The 24,490-nt window shown below is 35.2% G+C and overlaps 1 protein-coding gene across 1 annotated transcript in view; it reads right to left on the reverse strand.

The window, feature by feature from the left end:
* Nucleotides 1-619: 619 nt before the first annotated feature.
* Nucleotides 620-24,490, reverse strand: part of MALRD1 (MAM and LDL receptor class A domain containing 1) — a 253,692-nt gene continuing 229,821 nt past the window's right edge. The window contains exons 36-40 of the mRNA XM_032182284.1: nt 12,925-13,007; nt 12,744-12,834; nt 3,252-3,327; nt 1,547-1,603; nt 620-770 (exon numbers count right to left, since the gene is read on the reverse strand). Coding sequence (XP_032038175.1) covers nt 654-770; nt 1,547-1,603; nt 3,252-3,327; nt 12,744-12,834; nt 12,925-13,007 — 424 coding nt within the window. The 3' untranslated portion in view covers nt 620-653. The remainder of the gene's footprint in view (nt 771-1,546; nt 1,604-3,251; nt 3,328-12,743; nt 12,835-12,924; nt 13,008-24,490) is intronic.

Here is a 24,490-nt window from a genome sequence, read left to right on the forward strand (position 1 = left end):
GTAACCATTGTAGAGCTGACCAGAGGGAATTTGGTCAGACATGGCTTTCAAGGTTAACAATAAATATACTTAGTTAAAATAAATGTACATACCAGTATGTCACATTGCTGAACCACATACTTGAGCTGATATTCATATCCACGATTTATGACCATTTTTGATTAGCTTGATATGCTTCTAATTATAAAAATACTTCCCTTTTTCTTCTGCCCCTTGGAACACTAAAACAGCCATTTAAAATCCCTTTCTAATATAAAAATACAGAAATATTTGTTACAGAAATATTTGTCATCATTTCTCAAATAATAGGCACAAAATTATGATTCTCAGACCTCAGGAATCTGGATTGGATTAAACATTTTATTAACATACTGGAATTTAAATTGCCCAAATGTAAAATGAATTCACAGTTATAGTTACCAATACATTTCTGCATCAACAGAAATATGAAAGAAGACTACATATGTATATATGGATTTATATATATATATATATTTATAGATTCCATTTTAATGTAATGTTACATTCTGAATATAATTATACCAATAAAAGAGTTATTATGTAGAGAGTTATTCATCATATTGCAAATGCTGCAGTATCATAACATACTTTCAGATTTTAGAACAAATCTTCAGGCAGAGTCACAAGCAATATTAATCCTGTTTTTTGTCTATTTTCAAGGAACTCCATAATTTCTCCATGTCTTCTGTTGCCTCACCATAGAGAGGATTTAGAAAAGAGGTAGCATTCACACCTTCATTAAATGGATACTAAAAGTAAAAACAGAACAAAATTTAAAGAAACAACTAATTCAATTCATTAGTTAGAGCATAAAAATGGCTGTAGATTTCCAAGTGTCAAAGTAATACAGTAAGTTCAAATAAATCAATAAAATCTCTTAACATTCTAGACCAGATTTTCAGCTGACAAAAGATAGCATAGCTCCACCAAAAATCATCATCAACCATTTACACCTGACTAAATCACTTAACCTTCTTCTGCATCTGTTCCCACTTTGTTTTATTTGTCTGCAGAGCTCCTTCTCCAACATATAGTATTATTTTGGGAGAATCCATGTACAGTAATGTAACCAAAGTAGGTCACTAATTTTGTTACATGGTATTGTAATTTAAAGGAGAAACAATGTAGACATATATCTCTTGAAAGATACTTCAGTTCATTAACAGTTCTAAGTTTCTTGGCTGATGAACATATCAGGAAAAAAAAAATATAATATGAACTCTTCAGGCAAGGACTTTAATTGTTTTAAATATTTTATTCAGCATCTGTCTTACTGGAAATTTTTGAACTACTGTATGACATAACAAGCAGCTACATTAAATAGTATTGATGAAATTTCTATCTTGAGGACCTTGGTGGCCATTACAGCCCTGGTCATCTTTCTCAGAGTTCCAGAGGTGCGAATACAATGAACTACAGTATACCTTTAACTTGAAGTGGTTTCTTTCTATTACCTCTACTATAGCATTTTATTTAATAGCCCAACACATATCCTACTTTAGAAGAGAAATATTTTATTACATACCTCATGCCATGGAGAAACACTGATTTGAACAGTGGGTGAGGTGGTGTACCTGGGAGACTGTAAAAAGACACAACTGTTTCAGAATATTTTTATTGAGCTGCAAGTGATATTCAGGAAATACCATTCCATGTGGTTGTCAAAGTAACACACCCTGTGAATGCAGAAGTGCAAACAATAGTGTAGACAAGTGTGTGTCAACACTAGGTTTGCATAGTTTAAATGTTCAGAAAAAGTACAGTGAGAATTGTTCTTTCTTTATGAAATATAGATGCCCACAAATACTTAACTTGTGGGTATTCAGTCTGAGATAAGAGTTGTCGCTCATGTTTTATAGTATCTTTTGATTGGTGATACGTCATTTGGATGTAAGGTTCATCAGTCTTAGGCAAAACTCCTGACATAACTCCTGTTTTCTCCTTTAAAGGAAGAATTAGTGAAAACACATATATTCACAGCCTTAAGGAAAACAGGAAAATCTGGTACAGCATTGGACTTCAAACACAGTGCCTGGAGCTGTCTTCTATGAAAATCTCTCTCCAGATATTGTGCTTCTGTTTTTTGAGCTTGCTACTAAATGAAGCATGTCAGGAATCTATTTTAACTAAAATACAAACGTCCTGATAAATTGGACATTATTGTGATGGGAACATTTCCAACGTGGAGCTCTCACAAATCCAAGCCTATAAGTGAATTAACTTGATCTAATCTCTCTAAAATAATGTGTAAAACTTTTATAAAAAGTAAATGAGATGACATAATTAATCCTGTTCAAAACTGTGGTGGAATCTTATATTATTGACTGTGGAAAGGACAAGGAAATTTTATTTTTTTTTCTATTTCTAACCAAACCTAATCATTTCAATGCTAATAGTATCAAACTGAAGATGTTTTAAATTTTATTTGGTTCCTAGTAAATCCAAGGTCTGTATTATTTTCAACAATAAATAGCAGACAGCTACATTTTAAGTCAATTATATTTCTCTTGTTACATGTAAAACATAAAGTTTAGCTACCACTCTAATGTGATAGTTAAATCTAGCCTTGAAATATTTTACTGCACTATGTTCACTTTTAGACATATATTTTGTTCGCAAACTTCTTTATTACTACAGAAGTCTCTTAATGATGATCACCAAATGGCATGAAGGAAAAACATGGTCAAGGATCAGATAGTGTGTAGACTTGTTTGTTTAGTTTCAAGATGAATTTTATAGTGATGGAAACAGTAATGCACATTTTATTAAATTTATGTGAGTGTGCAAAGACAATTTGAGTGATGAATCGTGTAAATCATGTATTATGTTTGTAGTATTGTTTTATTTTATTTTATTTTGCTTTGTTTTGTTTTATTTTATTTCATTTAATTTCATTTTTTTCCAGAAGCAAAACATGGACATAAGTCCCAGTGAGCTTTTCTTTGATATGTTTAGCCAAATACTTAACGTAAAACCTCTTTTTCTTTTTTTCAGATTCAATAGCCCACAGCCAGTATTTGTTTAAAACATGTTCACAGAACTGAATTGATTTCAAATCTGCCTCTGTACTGAAAATGTACTGGAACTGATCTGAGTGATGCAACAGTTTAGTCTTCTTTTATCAAATAGCATTTAGTGAGGAATTACACAGTTTGTTTTAATGGGAAAACTATTTGATATTAACAACCTCATATTTTTCTGAATGTATAGGAACAGCTATTGCTGCTTACCTTTGCTTTCCCAGGTGAATTAAGGTCTTCATACAATGGGTTGGCAAATGAAGTATTAGTCGGTTCCTCTAGTTTCCTTGAAAAGTCAAGAAAAACAACAGCAACAAAACACAATATCACACAGGTTGTCAAAGAACCAGGTAATTTCATGATGAAAAAGCCTTTTTTTTTTTTTTTTTTTTTTTTAAAAAAAAAAAAAAAAGATGGCTAAATATATTCCCAATTGAGCTCTACTGAAATTAATGAAAATAAACCAATGTTCTGTATAAGTGTGATACATTAAAATAATTATTTTTCATTTGTTTCTGTTAAAAAATATAAAGCTATTAAATATTCATTAAATGCAAGTACCGCTATACATTAGACAAAACAAGATATTAGCTAACAAATTGCATTGCTATAATGTGTATGAACTTTTAAAATTTATTCATGAAAACTTACATTTTAGGCCATTTAAATAATCAGAAAGTTCTAAAGTTATAAGAGTTCTTCATAATTTTGCTGGAAAGTCAGGAATATTTTAAGAATCACTGAAGTTATTGGAATACCAATATGATCGAATGCAATGCCATAAGCAATTTATAATAGACAAATAGGAGAAATTGTGCTAATTATGGGTCTCCTGTTCATTACCTCAGCTGGAAGGTTTTTGTTTGTTTGCTTGTTTGTTTGTTTGTTTGTTTTATCATGAAAGACGTGGCTACTGATTCTGCAAAAGCAATGTCTATTTGGGGATAGCACTTTCTACCTAGATCTTTTTTTTTTTTTTTTCCCATATGGTTGACTTCAGAAGAGCTCCATTTAGCTTTTGGGTATTTTTTTCCTAATGCTTTTATGATTAAGAGCATATGCATAGCTTTGTGTATACAGAAAGCTGTATTTGTATTTGCTTTAAGCATTATCTCCCTATTGACTGTTAGACGGGCTCTGAAAGGCAGCAGTGAAGGGACAAGAGCAGCCACCGAGATACGGCTGATGGAGTGGTTGGGAAGGGAAGCTGTTGTTCCTCAGTGAGAGCTGGGGGCGAGACACACCACTTGATTTCTTTTGCAAAAAAATTGAAACCAGAATGGATGCTTAGAACAATGACACAGGTAGGCTACAAAAATATATCCCCTTATGAGTTAAATCGGTGCAAGAAAGGCTAACAAAGATATGTCTCCTCAAATTCTTTCACTGGACTATCAGAAAGCGATTCCTTCTAAGGTTAGTTTCATTATTCAGTTTGATTACCTGCCATGACAATGAGAAGAACTGAAAATTTCAACCTGTTGATTTGTTCGTGTGGTCTTAATCATAACCTTAATTATTCACGGTATTCTGATGCTTTTAGTTAGTTTAGTGAATCTATAATATGTTGGATTATTTATATGCATCTTAAGTGTATATTTGCATACTAATCCTCCTGAATAAAGGCCATAAAAATTACACAGAATAGATTTTTACTCCAAAATCACACTATGTTTCACAAAACCTGAGGCCAAAAGAAAACCAAGATAAGAAGTTTTCAAGAAACTTGACTTTGCTTGTAAACCAGTGCCCAAAGGGCCAGATTTGCATGCCTTAATTCTGGTGTCTCATTTAGACATCAAAAACCAACTGTATGGGATAACAACATGATAAGGAATTAAACACTTAGGTTCTGCTTATAGTCAGCAGAGGCACTTCCAAAGGACGAGTCACACAATTCACAGTGGGAACCACCTTTAAAGTGCTGGTAGGAAGTGATATGAATAGGGATGGCTCTAATTCTCTTTCATTCCCTACTCCCCCATTGACCTTACAGAACCTGTGCAAGGCATATACATATTACATATCTGAGCAAGAACACATTGAGTACTTAGGTGTGTCCTGATGGAAAGGAGACTGAACACACGTCTCCAGCTTCCTCTGCAAATCCATTAACCACCAGGGTGTTGCACAAAACTGTGGGCACAAACAAACAAACAACAACAACAACAAAAAAAAACACCAAAAAAGCATTGACTATTTTGTTCAACAAATTCTCTCTCCTTGCTGTATTTAGAACTGAAAATGGTGGTCCTGCCTGTGTGTATGAGGTTTTCTTAAGCATAACAATTCAAACTTGCTCAGAGTGTCCAGCATATTTCAGATGTCCCTTCACTTTGGGTCTGAATCACAAAAGAGCTTATGTAGTTGGGCACCTAATCTGAGGGGACCACGGGAATTTTATGTGCATAATACGGGCATTGTTTGAATTTACACAACCCAGATTCAGATGAAGTGGAGAGTAAGCTTTGTTAATTGCTATCCTGTTCTTAGGATTTATTTATTTTTTTCAAAACAGTATTTTGGATGTCACTTTAAGTGTATTACCTTGCATATTACATATAGACTATACATATATGCATATATATCCCGTATTCAAAGGTATTTATACAAACATATGTATGGATGCACTCTGTTTGTGAATGTAGCAAAAAATTATTTTAAAGTCTATACCTTAAAAATAAGGATAAAGTCTTATCCTTAAAAATTTCTGAAATCTTTTGGATGACTTAAAAGACCTCAAAGAATATACAAATGAAACTTTAGTCACATGTTTACACAAATGTTATAATCCATCAGCTGGATGAGGTGGTAATTGCCTGAAGAACGTGCTTAGGAAGTGAGATGATGCACTCGTTACTTTACATGTTGTACGTACATCCCTAGAAATGCAACACATTATATTTTTTGTTAATTAGAAACATGAAGCTTTCCTTATTAGAGTAAAGCTGTGTAATGCTCACTCCACTACTCTGTCTCCAATATAGTTACTGCTAAGGAAAGCAAAAAAGTGCAGTATTACTCAGTAGGATAAGTATTGCCATCTGGTCATCAGTTTACATCCTAATTTTAAACTGCCTGATTGGGCAGCTGAACTAAATGTATTATAGTAGCTTGAGTTAAGCTAATTGTTGCAGTGCTTGCTGTGACTTGTTATAACTGAAATATTACCCTCATTGGAAATATTAACCTCATTGCTACAGTAAGTATATACAGTATACATACAGTATATGACCATCATGAAGTCTCATGATGGGAAAAAAGTTACGTATGTGTTACCACTCTACAATAAGGGCAAAGGTAACCCATCACTCACAAAAACAATGAGTCAGAATAAATTTGAAATGTTGATAAATGTCATTTATGTACAAAAGCCATAAATGCCAAGTTCAGGAAATTGTAACAAATAGAGAATGAGAATAATTAGTGTTAAAAAGCCAAGCATGTGATGCTTTAGGAAAGGAGAAAAAAAAAAAAAAAAGACAAAAAAAGACTCAAAAGTGGGTGTTTGAGTTCCAGAGGGAGGTGGGTTTTCTAACATAACCATAAATACCACAATAGGAAAGGAGAGGATTAATCATCTTGGAATGCACACCAGGTCACGTGGGTCATAGCTTTGCTAAAGTCATCTGTATTCCTTAGTAACAAAAAATACTACCTTGTCATATAGGGTTTTCCATACAACCCTGATGGGAGAAAATTATATACTCCACAAAATACCTTCAAGAGTAGAAAGGGACTGTTGAGTAACATCATGATTTCTAAAATCAAAGTATCTAGAAAATCAAAGTATCTAGATTTGATTGATTTGGATGTAGCAAATCAGAATTCTTCACTTTTCCATGTACCTCTCAAAGAAAAATCAAGTATTTCTCTTTGTCAGTGCACAATTTTGTAGGTAATATATAATACAGAAGAATGTTTATCCTCAGGTTTATAACAACAAAATTCTAGTGAACCAAAATCACAGAATCACAGAATCATCCAGGTTGGAAGAGACCTCCAAGATCACCGAGTCCAACCTCTGACCTACACTAACAAGTCCTTCACTAAACCATATCACTAAGCTCTAAGAGTCTATTACAATTAAAATACTAATTAAAATAATCCCTTAAAATAATCCTTTATACTGGTTTCAAAGCTTCTGTTCTAAATAGTAACAATAACTCAATATCTCAATTTACAAAGCATTTATACAACTTTTTAAACTAAATGTACATTTGCAACAGTAAAGTACGTTTTGCATATCCCACAGAAGAAATGGGAGACAAGATGCAAGGAGGGAAGACACTCCAAAAGCTTAATTTGGAATCACTCTAAAAGTCACTTGGTTGCTTGATTAAGTTATTAATATCCTGCCTGGGCTTCCTAGGTCTGTATCTTTTACAGTTTTGGTCACTTAGGAAACTGTATATGTATATGTATATGTATATGTATATGTATATATGTGTGTGTGTGTGTGTGTGTATATATGTATGTATGTATATGTATATATGTATATATATAGTCCTTTGTATCTTGGTGACACTGAAGGCTCCAGACCAACCAATTTCTTCTATTCTTTCAGCATGTGATCTTCATTTTCTTTGCTTTCTTTCCTATGTGTGATGGCCATGAAATTTCAGAAAAACTCTGAATAACAGCAGAAAGAACCGAGTATCTCTTGTTATAGCACTGTTTTTTATGCTTCAGGAAAAAAAAAATCTATGGAAGGAATGGATTAGGATAGAAAAACTAGACTAATAAAATAACAAATATGTCTCTCTCTTTTTTTTTTTTTTTTTTTTTTTCTTCACAACTACATCTTTTTCTCTTATTCCACACAAAGAATATCTGTTTCCCTCCTAGTTCACAAGTGGAAAACAACTGAAATAAATGTTGAAATAATTATCTTATAATCTGTTTATCACTTTGAGACATAGGAACAGAAGTATAGCAGCAACCACCTCTAGCAGTCTTTCAGATGTCCCTTGAGAACCTTCCCTGGAATACACTATCTATTCCGCCACACCAAACTTCCACATGGCTTCCAAGCCATGTGGCCTAATTGGAGAGGGTACTGAGGACAGCAACTGGGAATGTTCATATTTGTAAGGAACATTTAACTGTGAAGAAAGGCTGAAAGCACCGAGCTTGCTCAGACTAAAGAAAGCAGACTGTAAGGACTATAAAATTTGCCTTCAAGTATACAACAAGATTTTTGCAGGGATGAGGGGAATGTTCATTTGTACATCTCCATGGCAAAAGGACATGAAGTATTGAACTTAAATTGCAGAAAGACATTTTAGCAGTTAGAAAAACTTTTTAAGTTTCTATCTGTAGTACCAAGATTGCCTGAGGAGGCCATCAAATCCGTGTTGCTAGAGGTCTTTAAGTGATGCATTTGAGTCCCTCTGTAACAGGATGAAGGATGACATTTGTGTGTCCTATTTCCCCATGATTTTCTGTCATTCTAAAATACTTTCTCCAAAGTGCTGTTTTTCACTCTCTTGCCTGTGTGATACAATATAGTATGAGTATTCTTTGGAAGAATTTGTGTTCCATGCTCATTTTGACATTAAGCACGTTAGTGCATTATCATTGCAGCTGATGGCACAGAAGAAACAAGCTGAAAGGATCCAAAGACATTGACTGCATTGGAGCCAATCACAAAGAAACACAGCTTAGCTGGATAGAAGGCATTTGAGTTTCTTTGTGTGTGTGTGTGTGTGTGTGTGTGTGTGTGTGTTTTGTTCTTGAAAGTAAAATGAAGCATGAGAAGGCAGCTGCAATAAATAAAAGCCAAAGTGAAGTTTTGTTTCTATTCGGTCAATAGAGACAGATGCCACTGAAGGAGTGAAGTAACTGGCAGCCTTCCCTTCTAACCTAGAACACGTCATCTCTGGAGCATGTACAGGAATGTGAGAAACATAAGCTTCCTCCAATTTGGGTATTCTATACAAAAGTTTCACATATCCCCAGCTGGGATCTGGGAAGTTGCTTGCATATCTGAATGCCACTGTGGTAATGAAATCCACTGCTGCCAAGCCATGTGGCAGGCTGCTTTTGTCCATTAGTAAATAAACTTATGTGATGACTTCCAGCAACTCCCACTCAGGCACTGAAGATTTTAAAGCCTGCAGATCAGAGATGAAATTATTGCTAAAGAGAGTGAACATACTTTCTGGGTTGGAGAGAGTGGATAAGGCACTAACACTCCTTCCAGTGAAGAAAAGAAGGATGTAATGTAACTGTCAGGTTCTCACCACTGCTAGCAACACTTTCTAAGGCTGCAGGTGACTAAGGAGTCACCAGCCTATCCCTTCTGCTTGCTGGCTAGTTTGCTAGTGAAAAACAAATTAGTCCTGTTGGACTCTAAAACTTTTCCTCTAGTTCTTGTGCACACTCTTGTGCCATTTTCTTTGAGCTACAGATGGATCTGCACTCCATTTAAAAATGTTCTAAGAGCTAGCACACATTAGTGTGCTTCTTTGAGGAGCATCTACAAATGCCTGCACATGTGGTTCTATAGCAGGAAGGAACAAAGGAGACTCTTACAGAAGTTATTAAAAAATAGCCAGCAAAAGAATTTATCAAAAATCAGTAAACTTTTGCTCAAGTTTGCGAAAGCTTCATTGTGAAAAAGTGGCCAAGCAGGCAACCTTATGTATGGAGTATGTATGGAGTATGGAGTTCCTCTAATGCCTAACACCTTTAAGAAGACAACATGACCTAGGAAGTCTAAGAGTGGACACAAACCTTTGAAACAAAAATGAGTTGTAGGAAAGCATAGTGTGCATAATTTAATGCCTCAAGTTCATCAAATTGCCTTTAAAAAAATGAGGAGAAAAATCTTATGCCTCTGTGTGGTGCTGTCACATTGTACATTTCCAGCCTTATGCGAACACAAGTCACTTCTTATTCTAAAGCTTTATCTTAAAGTTCCAAACACTGGCTACATTTTGGCTTGTCACTGCTGATTGCTGATTAAGTAGTTAAGGAATAAATTGCATTAGTTTACTGCTATGCTTTCAGCTATGATTTTTATATACAAAATCATGCTAGTTACTAGGTAGTTGAAGATGGAGAGACCATCTGGATGAGTTTATGTTCTCAAATTCAAAGTTTCAGATATAATTGTTTTCACAAATTCACAATTTCAATCAAATTATCATTCAGTAGTTAGACTAGTTCTTGATGAAGACTATAAAATGCATTTTAACTAACATTTTAAGTCAACTATAATTAAAAACAATGAACATATAAATTTAGATTCTGTACCATGGGTTAAAATCTCCATCATTATAATTTACCGTTTCGGCTCCAGTGAAAACAATCAAAACCAGAATGAACTCTTCTGTGTAAACAATCTAACCTGATTCTCTTCATTTCAGAGCTGTTTCCTTAGTGCAATAGTGAGAAGATACTTGTTCAACTCTGTTTAACTTCATACCTAACAAGAGTCTAAAATGTTCAGTATGTTGCAACATGGTACCTTTTCATGTACAAAAGCAAACAAAGAAACTCGAATCCCCACCTCTCTAGGTGTTTTTGTTTGTTTGTTTGTTTGTTTTAGGGCGTATATAATTACAAGAAATAAAAAAAAATAAATCCCTGAATAGAGATATGAAGGTGGAAGAGAAGTAGAAGACATTGCAGTAAACCTTGACAAACATTCATGAAAGCAAATCATAAAAGAAGGTGTTTAGAGCACAAGAAAAGTAGCTTAAGAAAATAATATGATTAATAAAACAAACAAGTTTTATTTGCAAAAATATTAATTGAAATTACAAAAAATAAAATCAAGCAGCTCTTGTAATACACCTTATCTTGCACCTGTGAGGTGCTTTTCCATATGTGTACTTTAGCAGGTTGTATAAATGGAAATGAATTAATTCTTAAAGCCTCTGTGAAGTAAGATAAGGCAATGCTATTATTCCCACTTAACAGAAGGTGAAGCAGACATAAAGAAAGTAGGTGAAGCTATGCACTCAATTAACAGTAGCACAACTACTAAAAGTTCTTGCTTCCCCATTTTCCTTCTGTGTTTATAGACAACTATCTGTCAAGGGTAATGTGCAGTGTTAGGAAAGGTGTCAGCAGCAATAACATCATTATAGGAGTCTGTACAGTTGAGTAGATCATTTGGGAGATAACATCCCCAAAGAGAGAAAGATTTATAGCAAAGAAGAGGCTTAAGGAAAAGAGACATATTTGAAGATGAATTCTGGAGAAAAAAATGTGGGGTGAGAGAAATCTAACACGAAAATGCGAAAGGCAATTCACTACAGGAATTCCTGAAATGGACAACACTGTTAGGTACCCGCTGATAGAAAAGGATCTAGCAGAATACATAAAGAGATAGGCAGAGAGAGAAATACAAATGTTATAGGAAAATAAAAAAATAGGAAAAAAAAAAATCTTATCTTAGGAAGATGAGAGAAACTAGAACTTATCAGAGAAGGAAGTGCTAAGAGAAAAGGGATCTGTGAAACAATGAACTGTCAGTCAGGGGTATGTCTTAAATAAACTGGAATCAAATAACTGGATACACAGAGATCCCTTTACCAGTACTACCAGTAATGTTATCCAAAGCACTTGAAATAAATTTTGAAATAAAACAACACCAATTTTGTTGTTTTGTTGCTGTTGTTGTTGTTGCTTTATTCAGTAAAGATGATCTCTATGCAGTGGGCTGTCAATATAATGACTAATTAGTACTTGCTGTTTACACAGTACTAATAGCAAGCATAATACTAGATGGAAGAAACATGTATTCGGGAAGAAAAATTGCCATCTAGAGCTCTCCTTCACCATGAGTAAGACCAGTACTTGAACCACAAGCCAAGAGTCTGTACTGGGGTGGTGCTAGTGAAAGACTAGACAATGGGTGTGAGATGAAGAGGTAGAGGAAGTGGGTGGAAGGAACAGATAACATGTCATTGGTGAGGCACATCTAAAGAACCACTGATTAAGAGGCCTAATACAAAATTAAACAGAAAATCAGATTGTGAGTGTCTGTAGGAAGTAAAGGAGAGAAAACAAACACAATCATTTGTGGATAAGGTCACATGATTCTGCAGTTTATCAGCTTGTATTTTTCCAATTTATCAGAGACTTTTATACAAAACACTAGTCTTTTAAAGTGGAGAAAAAAAAACTAACACTTCTTCCATCCAGTTATGACAGGTAAAGGGAGAGTTCTCGTATGTCTGTAAGTGTTGAAATATTTAGGGCAAAACTGTTCCTTTAAGGCAAAACCATTCCTTTAGGGCAAAACCGTTCCTTTAGGGTAAAAATGTTCCCCCAGGGAAAATTCTTAACAGTAGCTTCAAGAAGAGCTGTGAACCTGCCTTTAAAAAACTAATTTAGCCCCAGAGATTTCAAGAAACCACAAATACATCAAATTTTTCATATTTAAATGCCATGTACAAAAATCAGGACTACTGCTCTTAGGATGGATTAATTTTATAATTTAAGAATAATTATATAAAGTTTAATCAAACTAATCTAAAAGTTAAGCTATAACTCATTGTCTCCAGTCCGGGTTCCACTAAGATCAAAACTAGGTTGTTGCAAAATTAGGTTTTATGTTTAGTGTTGCATATGTAGGCACACAGACCGTGGGGATATTTAAAAGTTGAAACCAAGGAGACTGGGCAGTTAGCCATTGTTTTGTGCCACATTTGTGTCTGCTTTACACAAAATAAAAGTTTCACTTACATTTCAGGCTCTTTCTTCTTCCATAGGAAACACAAGGCAGCAGCTGCAATTTTAATCAGCAAGAAACTGATACACAACCCAATCCAAATATCTGCAAAAATCAGAGCAATCAAAGGCAGTAATAAGAAAAAGGAAACACTTGAAGAATGAATAGAAAGATATTTCTTTTTTCCAGACCCACCTTTTCGAAGGAGACTTGAAATTGGAGGTTGAAGAGGCTTAGCACTTATGTGACAACGGTTTCCTTTCCATTCTTTTCCACATCTGTGAATAAAACAAAAATTTCTGAAAAAGTGAGAAGCAAGAATCATAAGCTGTGATGAGCAAAGAAGAAATAAAAATCCTTCAAGCTTTTCTGCCAGTGACCAAAGCTCAATAAGGAGTCACAAAGACTTATAGAATGAAATTTAAGTTAGAAATACATGAAACAAAGAATCCTCCCCACACAAAACAAAACAAACAAAAACAAAACATAAACCCATCAAAATTCAGACTAGAATTGTCTTCCTTACCCATGTTGACATAGTATAGTTATCCTCACAGTAAAATAAATCTGACTCATTTCACTTCTCATTTCCCTACTTTCCCTCATGTGAGGGTTAAATACATTTCTGAACTGGGGATCTGGGACCCTAATATAGAGAAAGATACACAATTAGAGATGAGAAAGTTTTCTCTCCATATCTGTCTCTTTTTTTGTTTTTCTATTTCATTGTAAAAAAGATATCCATTCAACAAATGTCTCTTCAAAACCTAAATACTCAATTTGAGCTAACAACTGTAACCATATCAAATTATAGTAAATTTGCTGTTTAATTCAAATGCAATCTTAATTTGAAGGAACCAAAATACAAACTGACATGAGCTTTAAAGTTCTTGCATAACAGTTAATTACAGTGCCCAAGTGTGTATCATTTCTCTCTTTATTTGTTTTAGCTTTGGGCTAGTAGCTTTTATTTTGTCCTTCACTACCGGGGTAAAGAGAACTGGGTCTCGTCTGCCTCTGGTGAGATGTGGCCATTTGGATTGCTCCACACAGTTCTTCTGGGTACTCCAAGGAATCACAAATTGCACTAGGTACCTATACGTACACACCCCAAATCAAGATTAGTGTGAAGGGTACTTTACACTGTAAAGGTTCTTTATATTGTAGAGGTATAGCTGTGTATTGACAACTAAATTTCAGGCATCACATTTAATGATCTGAATCCCACTGTGACTGTCTCACTGGGTTAACTTCTATCAGCTTTTCAATTATCTGAGTGACTGGTGGTTTAAGAACTCCAAATTGTATTTTATTATTTTTTTTTAAGAAAGAAGTGACAGCAGTAATCCAGTTTCAGTCCTACTGATGTTGCATGAATAGGAAAATAATTTCACTTCTCGTGTCTTCTTTTTACGCTTTCACAAGCAATTAATTTGGGGGAATTTTACACTGAGCAGCTTTCTCACTGTAATATCAACATTTTTTTCATAGTCACCAATTTTTATGATGTGACTTCATAATTGTGATTTGCTCTCCTACCCTTATATGTATAATATGAAATTTCTTATATACACAATTCAATCTTTAAATTAATGTTGTTTTATCTGAACACATGAGAAAGAATGCTGAGCTGTTTTTCATGGGTTAGTACATGTTATTGTCTATGTGCTGTATCCTAGCAGCTGCACTCTAGGTTAACTGAGGCATTCTGGAGAGAGGGGAGTATTTCACTTTCCTGGAAAACAACGGAGTGTGTTCAGATGTATGTAGGGAGAGGCCAGTTAGGATGATAGGAGCATCAAGCATATGTCTGCAGCCTCACTGAAATTTTGGAGAATCCTGAAAGGATCAGGTTGTGTCTGAACACAGATTTATATCCTAGTTTCAGGGATGACTAGAGAAAGATGACTTCACCAAAGACCAAAAGAAACTGATGTGGAATTTGTTTTGACTTATGGGACCATGCTGTATGAAAAGTACCAAGCCTACTCAGACAAAGATAGCAAAGATTTGTATAATCCATCTTGTACCACAGACCTGAGTTTTCTCCAGTTAAGGAGTTACTTTGTTCAAGGTTAGTAACTGGTATATTAATGAAGCCTAGCATTAGAGACTAGAGCCAGTAGTATCTTCTGACATTCATTTTAAAGGAAAAGTGGAACAATTTCAGCTGACAGCTCAAGCTGTGCTCGAGACCCATTGTACTCAGTGACTGAAAATACCTGGTCCCTTTAGTCCTCCTTCTTCTTCAGGATACTACAAAAAATCATGTCATCCATAAGCTGTTCTTTTATGCAGACTGATGATTTTATACAAATGTGAAATTGCTCTTGGGCTCATACCAAGCCCTGTGGATCCATGTAGAAACATTGCAATCTGATGGTAATCACCCATCAAAATCATTTTCTGATTGCTCTCGATTGTATAATTTCCTTTCTTCCCATTTGCCAGATTTTCTGCTGAGCTAGATATGCTTTTAACCAAAATTGCCCTCTTTCTTGTCACTGCAGAACTTACTTGACTGTAAAAGTAAGAAAGAGAAAACAGATTTGCAGCTGTGCACAAGCACTACTCAGATATGGCAAAAGAGGTGCCATCTGTTGCACTGCAGCCACCGGGGCATGGTGCACCTCAGAGCTGCAAAGACATAAGCAAATGTTTATACTGGTATGAGTATGGTGAAAACCTACTACCTAGTAATAACTAATTATATTTTCATGTGCTATTATGTTCCCATTTAATGATGAAATATATCTATTTATTCAGGCTATCTGTATTCGAATAATGGATAACTGTCAAATACCTTTTAGTCTTACAGGAATTTTATCTTTTTATACATTTTAATATATTTTATAATTGACTGTGAACTAACTTATGTTGGCTACTTATTCTCCTCTAAATGCCTCAATCCTAACAGAATGGTTTTATGTTTCATGGCACATACCAATTCGGTAACTGATTTCTGACTATCAGTGTGTAATTTTGGCCAGTGAAATGACTTTCCACTGTGTGAAACTGCGTTGCTATTGCAAATGTCCTCTAACATCTGCATTTTAATGTCCTCTAATATCTGCATTTAAAAAAAAAAAAGTGACAAATGGATTAAGTTGGGGTAAGAATAGTATTCTAAAACTTGGTAAGTAATTTGGAGAAGTTCAAAAACAAATTGGTAGGGAAAAACATTGTGAGGCAAGTAGCATGGTAAGTATTTATAGGAGGTAGAAGACAAAGAAAAAAATGATAGTAAGGCCAATATAGCTAATTATCAAAACAAAACAAAACAAAAAACTGAAGATGGAAAAGGATTACTAAGGAACAAAAACCCTGAAAAATGAGTGTATAGGTTGGTGAAGATTTTCTACTTTTAGCTTTGTGCATATATTTATTTGTTCATTTTCATCTTTGGAAGGGGAAATTAGCAATCATCCCCACCAGTGAGTTAAAATATTAAGTTATCAGAAAAATCCAAGTTATAATTTGAAAAGCCATTGAACTCTTTTTAAGAATTGGCTGTTCATACATAATTTGCAAACATCTTCTCAAGTAAAAAACAAGAGAAAAATAGAGCTACAGCTTGTTGAGAAGCCTACAGCTTTCAGTAAAGCTGGGAAAAAACAAACAAACAAACAAACAAAATCTGTTCATTAACATCTTTGTCTCTCAACTGATACAGATGCTGCATGAGGCTTCTGCTGAAAAGAAGCATTTCTGTGCACAGAGCAGGGAGAACTTGCATTAAATATCTCAAACAAGATTGTTTTATTGATGTTTTACAAGACTTTTATCCTTTTATGTTTATCTTACTCTGTAGAAACTATAGCTGACTACAGTGCTATCATTGTGGCAGAACTATTACTCACTAACTTGAGGGGAGAAAATAGAATGAAACTTTCAGTGGTACCAGAATCTGCTGATAACTCAGATTAGAGGATATAACAGTTCTAGATCTTGAATTTAAAATAACATACAAATAATTCTAAACAAGTTACTCCAGTTATTTCATTGCAAAATGAATAAATACTATAGATGTTACCTTATTTAGGATAACAGGAGATGCAGATAAGAAATCCACAATAATGAGACTATTCTACAGGTCTTCAGATGATATATATAATCTTTTATATATATATAAATATATATATATTTATATAATATTTATAATATTATATATATATATATATATATAATCTTATCCTCTGTATATTATCTCTGCTATACAATAGTTGGATAACATTAGCAGCCGCTAGATTAGCATCTGGATGAGCTGAACATGAGAGAGGGAGAGGAGAAGAGAAGCAACATTTGATGAACTTGTCCTGAATGCCTCACAGCATTTCCCACTGTTGCTGAGTTCTCAAACAGTTGCAGACTTGATAACACTAGTATTAATATTAGTAAGAGAAGCAATAATAACATTCTATTTTACTGTAGCGATAAAAATGTGACTTCAGTGAATCATCAAACATATACATATACATGAAAGAACCTTTATTTAGCCAAGCCCACCTGCTCTGAGGCCCCAGAAAGTTCCACAAGGATGACATGAATTTATACATTCTCAAAACAAAATCCAGAAGCCATTGCAGGCCATCCTTTTCAGCAAGGAATCAAATAGAAATACCAGGAAAAAAATGGGAAAAGGCAAGTTCCAAACCAGACATGGTATTACTTCAAGGAAGAGGTTCCCTTAGATACTTCTACTGAGGGCACAGAACATGTCCTCCTATGCTTTTGCATTCATAACAATACAGTCTGAACCACAAGACTTGGTCTTTGGCTGATATTGCAAAGCTGTATTAGTGAATAACAGTAATAATAGTAGGCAGCTATATATGACATTAAGTCTAACTTCAACTTTCTGTTGTGCTGTGCTTGGCATATGAAATACTGAAGTGAACTTTAATTACTCCAGGTAGGTCATAGCAGCCTGTGGCACACACCTAAGAGATGGCTTACTTGAAGTGTAGTTAATGGAAGAGAACACTTAATTATCTACTCACTGCTGTGCAAGGACTGTATTTACAGTGCTTTACTTTCAGATGTGAGGCAGAGCAGTTGCTTCTTCAAAGTCACTATTAGCTTCCTGTTTGACGGGAGCAGCTGGGAGTACATGGATGATGATGTGGTGGAAGGACCTTTCAGAGCACAGATCAACCATATCTTCTGGGAAATGCATTAAATTTTCATTATCAGGGTAATGGGAATTTTGAAGAGGTTCCTTAATAATTCTGCTATTTTATTTTTAAGACAGGCAACTCTGAAAAGGACCTGAGTTCACTGTTCGAGCCGTGAAGCTGAAACTTTACATCATTTGTGTACAATTAATTTCCTTGAACTAATTACATCTAGACTAATTAGCAGCAACATATTTTACATAAGTCTTAAGCTTATCTGAAATAGCCATTGCAATCCATTCAGACAGGAAGCTCCTCACAGTTGAAACAGGAAGGCCAGGAGAGAAAGACAGATGAAACAGTATTTGAATCCTTCCATCCCAGTGCACATCCTAATCTATCCTGCCTGACAAAATGTCTTCTGCTATTAGCAAGTTCTTACAAGAAAGTGACCCTGCAGGAGAGAATGTTAACTCTCCGAGTTTTGTTGTAGAATTTCCAGCTCATCATTTCCTAATACAGATATTGGTGATGCAGAGGAATGAACTTTAACATTGCTCATGTTGCTGCATCCTGTGCCTGGGGTTATGCCTCATTTCACTCAAAAAATGAAAAACAGACATGTTTTTCATTGTTTTTTTATGTTCATTCAGGACAAGTTTAATTTACAAGAATGTGTCTGGCTGACATAGTGCTGCATTTCAGAATATCAAACTTTATGCTGTATTATAGATAGTATATGCAAAACTCAAAATAAATGCAGATGTGTACTTGATTGCTTATTTTCCTACTGACATCTGATCCTTACTTGTGCAATTATTTCCTTCAGTGTGAGATAGATAAAAAATTCTACCACTCTAATGCATCAGTATTACACATGGGTCTTGAATAGTGACCCATGACAGGAGGAAATCTTGACAGAAGGCAACCAAGACCATGACCTCCAAGAGCAAGCATGAACACAGTGCCTTGTTAACTTGGAAAGAGAAAGTTCCAACAAGCTGTATTTTCAAAGAAGACTTTAAAGCATGTGAAAAACTGAATGCTGAAATCTGTTTTCTTTCTTTTTTCTGTTTTCTTTTTTTTTTTTTCTTTTTGCTTATTTGCTTGCTTTCCCCCCCCCCAACAGTAATTATTAACATTTTACAATGAATAAGGTTGTTTAGTATAAAACAGTGTTCTATATTTTAAATATGTTAACTTTTGCAAACGTATGTTTCACCTTTTTCAAGAGTCCTCATATTTTATGTTGCATCTGATATAAAAGGTAAAAAAGCATTAAATCATAGGTAATGTTAATCTAGCAGCATTCAAAGGATTAATTGCATTAATTACTAAGTATACATTCAGCATCTCCTCTGCACGTCTTCAGATTTTATAATTTAATTGCAATTTCCTTTAAAAGTTTGCATTAATACACAGATTGAACATCAAAAAATATCATGAAAAGTTAATAATCTTTTGTGATCATGGAAATGCCTACAGAAATTTTATTTTTACCTATTTATTTACATCTACACGTGTAAAAGGAATTGCTTGACAAGTCATGGAGACAAAACAGAAAAAAAGTAACTGCTATACAAACAACAGTAACCAAAGCTGTTTCTGTATACAGAAATTTCCTAAGTAGATTGGAGTGAGATAAACTTAGCATGTGATAAATGTAAAAACAATACTAGTTCCTATTTTTGTCTACAAGTGTCAGTAGCATAACTCACTCAGTTACTGACAGAAAACAGTTAACAAATGGGAAGTGCAGAATTAACCATTTCTACTTGCCTCCATCAATCCCACCAGTAACTCTTGGCCAAAAAAAAAAACAACAACAGTTTTTCTCTGTTTCAAGACACATCTGTTTTGCTTATTTTTCTCTGAAACATTTGCCATACAAAAAAACTACTCTGCTATGTCATGTGTACATTTAGAGTGACCAACAGTCAGCTAACCATTTAATGCAGATTATAAACTTTGCTATGTTTATAATACGTAACATGGGGATCATTACATATATGAGTGTTGACATTATTCAGGAGCAGTGCCATCCCAATTGGAGTACAGCCTGCTCCAGAAGAGATGACCAAAAAAAAAAAATACATAGAGAAAAAAAAAAGAAAAAAAAAGGAGTTCTCTCCAGAAAACAGACTTTATGTCCCTCTGTTATATCAGTGTAGAAGAAGCTTCTCTGTTCACTAGCCTTTATAGTCAATATTATGCAAAATAAGCTTCACTAGATATTTATGAGTATGATGAAAACAGCAACTCTTCATTCCACTGTAAGAAAAAGTAAACTCTACCTCAGAAAGGTAGTTATGCGCTTGCACTGTCTGTTATTAATAATGTACTCAAATAAATAAAAAATAATCATATTCTCTCATTAGTCTTTAATGCTGATCCAAAATATACAATATTCCAACAGCAAAAATTGCAGGAATAGCCTCAGAAGATATCATACTTATCATGAATACTTTTGCCAGCTCTCTGTAGCTGGAACAAGGACACACATGATTACCTCTGTGGTTAAAATCACAGGACATGTGGGACAAGGAGAAAACTCTCTTGGAAAAGATGTGTGAAGTGGGTGATAATCTTGAATGTCAAGAGCTTCAGATCAAGCATTCAAACACCACAGCTAGAGAGGCAAACAGAGAATCCCTGAGATCCAGAGATGGAATTTTGAAACTGTTCCTCATGATATCCTTGTCTCTAGATTGGAGAGACATGGATTTGATGGATGGACCACTCAGTAAATAAGGAATTAACTGGATGGTTGCACTAAAAGAGTTGCAGTCAATGGAAATGTCCAAATGGAGATCAGTAATGAGTGGTGTTCCTCAAGGGTCAGTATGAGGACCAGCACTGTTTATCATCTTTGTCAGTGACATGGATAGTGAAATCAAGTGCATCCTCAGAAAGTTTGCCAAAGACTACATGTTGTGTAGTATGGTGGACAAGCTGAGGGAAGGGATGCCATCTGGAGGGGCCTGAGCAGGATTGAGAAGTGAGCCTGTGCGAACCTCATGCGGTTAAACAAGGTCAAGTTTGATGCAAGGTCCTGCACCTGGGCTCGGGCAATCCTGAACACAAATACAGGCTGGGTGGAGACTGAGTTGAGAGCAGCCTTGAGGAGAAAGACCTGGGGGTGTTGTTGGATGACAAGCTCAACATGAGCCAGCAACGTGCGCTTGCAGCCCAGAAAGCCAACTGTTTTCCTGAGCTGCATCAAAAGCAGCGTGGCCAGCAGGGCAGGGTAGTTGTTTCTCCCTTTCTGCTCTGCTTTTCTGAGACCGTACTTGGAGGGCTACATTCAGCTCTGGGGCCCCCAGCACAAGAAGGGCATGGACCTCCTAGATCAAATCCAGAGAAGGGCCATAAGGATGATCAGAGGGCTGGAGCAGCACTCCTATGAAGACAGACTGAGGGAGTTGGGATTGTTCAACCTGGAGAAGAGCAGGCTTTGGGGAGACTTTATAGTGGCCTGCTAGTACCTAAAGGGGGCCTACAGGAAAGCTGGGAAGGGACTCTTTGTCAGGGGGTATAGGGATAGGACAAGCGGTAATGGTTTTAAACTAAAACAGGGTAGATTTAGATTTGATATTGGAGAGAAAATCTTTAGTCTGAGGGTGGTGAGGCATTGGCACAGGCTGCCCAGAGAAGCTTTGGATGCCCCATCCCTGGAGGTGTTCAAGTCCAGGATGGATGAGGCTTTGAGCAACCTGGTCTGGTGGGAGGTGTCCCAGCCCATGGCAGGGGTATTGAGACTGGATGGTCTTTAACATCCTTCATTCCATGATTCTACTACTAACAAAAAAATATACCTTTGTACAAACTTTCGTGTGCTGCTTCCTACAACCATTGAACCACTGGGTGGAGATGGCAGAGGAAGTAAAATATTTAGATATATTACCAGAGTACTATGAATTATCAATACAGTGCAACCTTTGGGGGTGGGGGGTGCGGGGGAGTGAAAACAAAATAAAAAGGTGTAGCATGTAAAAAAGGACACAGTAACCCACTGGGAAAGAACTGGACATTCTTTGAAACACTGTGTGCAGTTCTGGTTGCTCTTGTTCAGAAAGACGCATTCAGAGGACTACTAAACAGAGTAGACAAACAGAAAGTCTTTCTTTCAAGAGGATTCCAAAAGAGTTCAGCCTGTTTAGTCTACTGAAAGAAGAGCCAAAAGGCATATGGTTTTTCTCTAGAAACACTTTGGATAAACAACAGAGGTATTCATGTTAATGAAGAATACTGGCACACACAATTGGGTATAAAATGGCTACGAATAAATTTATGAAAAAATATTAGCATTAAAGCAGAAGAGAAAGCCTTTTATCTGTCCTTCATTTCCCATAGCACATTGCTTCAGAAGAGTCAGCCATCTAGCTGGTATCCTCTGTACCTGGTGCCATGTACATCAAAGAACCTCAGGTATTGGAAATTCACAGTAAAACAGCATGGTAAAGAGGAATATTCAAGCCAGGAATTCCCCATAATTGGTCATAAAATGAATCTAACTAAATTTCTGAGTAAAATTATATGATGAGATTGTGTGTGATAACAAGGGCCTGGATTTGCTGACCCAGATATATGCTTTTATTCTGAAAACTGCCAAATTCATAGCTGACAAGTACAGAAGAATTAACATGAGGCAGAATAATATGGGGTATAAACAGGTTCTAAATCAAATGTAAGCACTCTGAGAAAAGACCTGGGAATCCTCATAGATTATTTAATGAAAGTAAGTGCTCAATTTGTATCATAAAAACATACTAGGCATAAAAACTATAATAGAAAATATTAGAGATTACAATGATTAAAATCATATGGCAGAGACTGAAAAGATCAGTTGTAATTTATACAGAAGATGAGTGGGAGTAGATATGCTAAAGGTAAACAAAATGATATATGGTAAATGGAAGAAAAATTGCTTGTTGCTGTCTATCCTCTAGAGCATTCAATCAAAATGAAAGGAAATACATCTTAAACTAATAATAAAGAAGCTATTTGTCACATACTGCTTAACTGACCTGGGGGAGTCCTTGCCATAATAAGTCTTAGAAACCAAGAACTCAACGCTATGTACTGGAGACGGATCCTTAAAACAGAGAATGAAATTCTTTAGAGACTGCAGAGCTTTAAGTTCTAACTGATGGTAAATTAGAAGAAAATGCTTATATAGGCATGATCATTTTCTACATTTCTCTCTCTCTCTCTTTTTTTTTTTTTTTTTAAACACTCCCAGGGCATGCTATCATATCAGGTACTCCCAGGTCCCCAGTGTGATACATTGATTGCCCACTGCTTTTACAGTCACAATGAGAAGTTTTAATTACAGCCTACATAGAATAAGAACAATACCTGTTAGAAGAAGGGACTCAGTCAGTATATCTGCTTGCTGTTAACTGTTTAAATGAAAAATATACGAGGTCTAATGTAGGAGTACAAAGGTGAGCTTTGTATCACAGACAGCTTGCGAATGTCCAGGCAATGTCCTGTTAGGTCTAGGCAATGCATTTATTAGAGATGGAAACGTACATACTGTCTCCAGATTCAATCATTTTAAATAGCAATGATTGGAAATTTTAGAGCAAATATTTCTTCACTGAAATTAGCAGTCACATGAAAAACCTTATATTTCACAGAGAGTTTGAATTTAATTTTTAAAGAAACTCCATTGGTGTCTGAAACCTGCATGATTTCCTGATAGCTTTATTGTCTGGCTACTATCTTAAAACCTCAGAACAAATGCAGATTTTGAAATTATTCTGCTCATAATTAGATTGATTTAAAATACAAAATGCTTTATGAGTTCAGTAGACCTCTTCCTGATTCAAACCAGCATGATAGTCTTGTACATGAACCATTTTTTTTCTGTGTATTTTATTTTATCAAAAGGAAATAAAGACCTATACTAAATTTTTTGTGGCTTTACTCTTCAATGAAACAGTCCCCAGAATTCATTGATGGGTTGTGTGTAGCATGTACTCTTTCTGATGGCACAGATTCCTTCAGCTAAAGCAATGAAGCATAGGTATTCACTCACGGCAGATGGTCAGACCTGAAATTCACCATTTCAAATATTTATGCTCATTTTAATGCTATCTTTTCTCACCTTCTTAGATAATAGTTTTCTGGTTACAGACTTCCTATTATAATGAACACTGATGGTTAAAAGCCCCAGTGAGACAAATTATAAAGCTACTCCTGGCAATGAAGAAAGTATTTGGTGTTAGATTCAACAGAGAAATGACTATCCATTTCTCTAGCCATTAAACAAAATAAAACTCTTCAAATTTTTTAAAAACAAAAACAAAAACAAACAAAAAACAACAAACAAACAAAAAAGCACAAAACAACAACAGAAAATGACAACAACAACCAACTACAAAAGCATTTTTTGCTTGTTTTATGTGATTTTTCAATAGAACTTTCTCTAGGACAAAAGTAATATTTCAACCCAACCTTGTTCAAAGGTCAAACCATCAGAAAGCATATTGTTTAATTCTAACTGATGCTAACATGAGACACTGACACAATCGGAAATAAATAGCTTGAAGCAGTGTTGTTGGTACATTGATCATTGACCAAGGGAGATCAGAGTTCAAATTGTCATTGAGTCCTAAGTGAGTATCAATCCACTCCATTTG

The sequence above is a fragment of the Aythya fuligula genome, chromosome 2, assembly GCF_009819795.1.
Source record: "Aythya fuligula isolate bAytFul2 chromosome 2, bAytFul2.pri, whole genome shotgun sequence".
Classification (NCBI taxonomy): Eukaryota; Metazoa; Chordata; class Aves; order Anseriformes; family Anatidae; genus Aythya; species Aythya fuligula.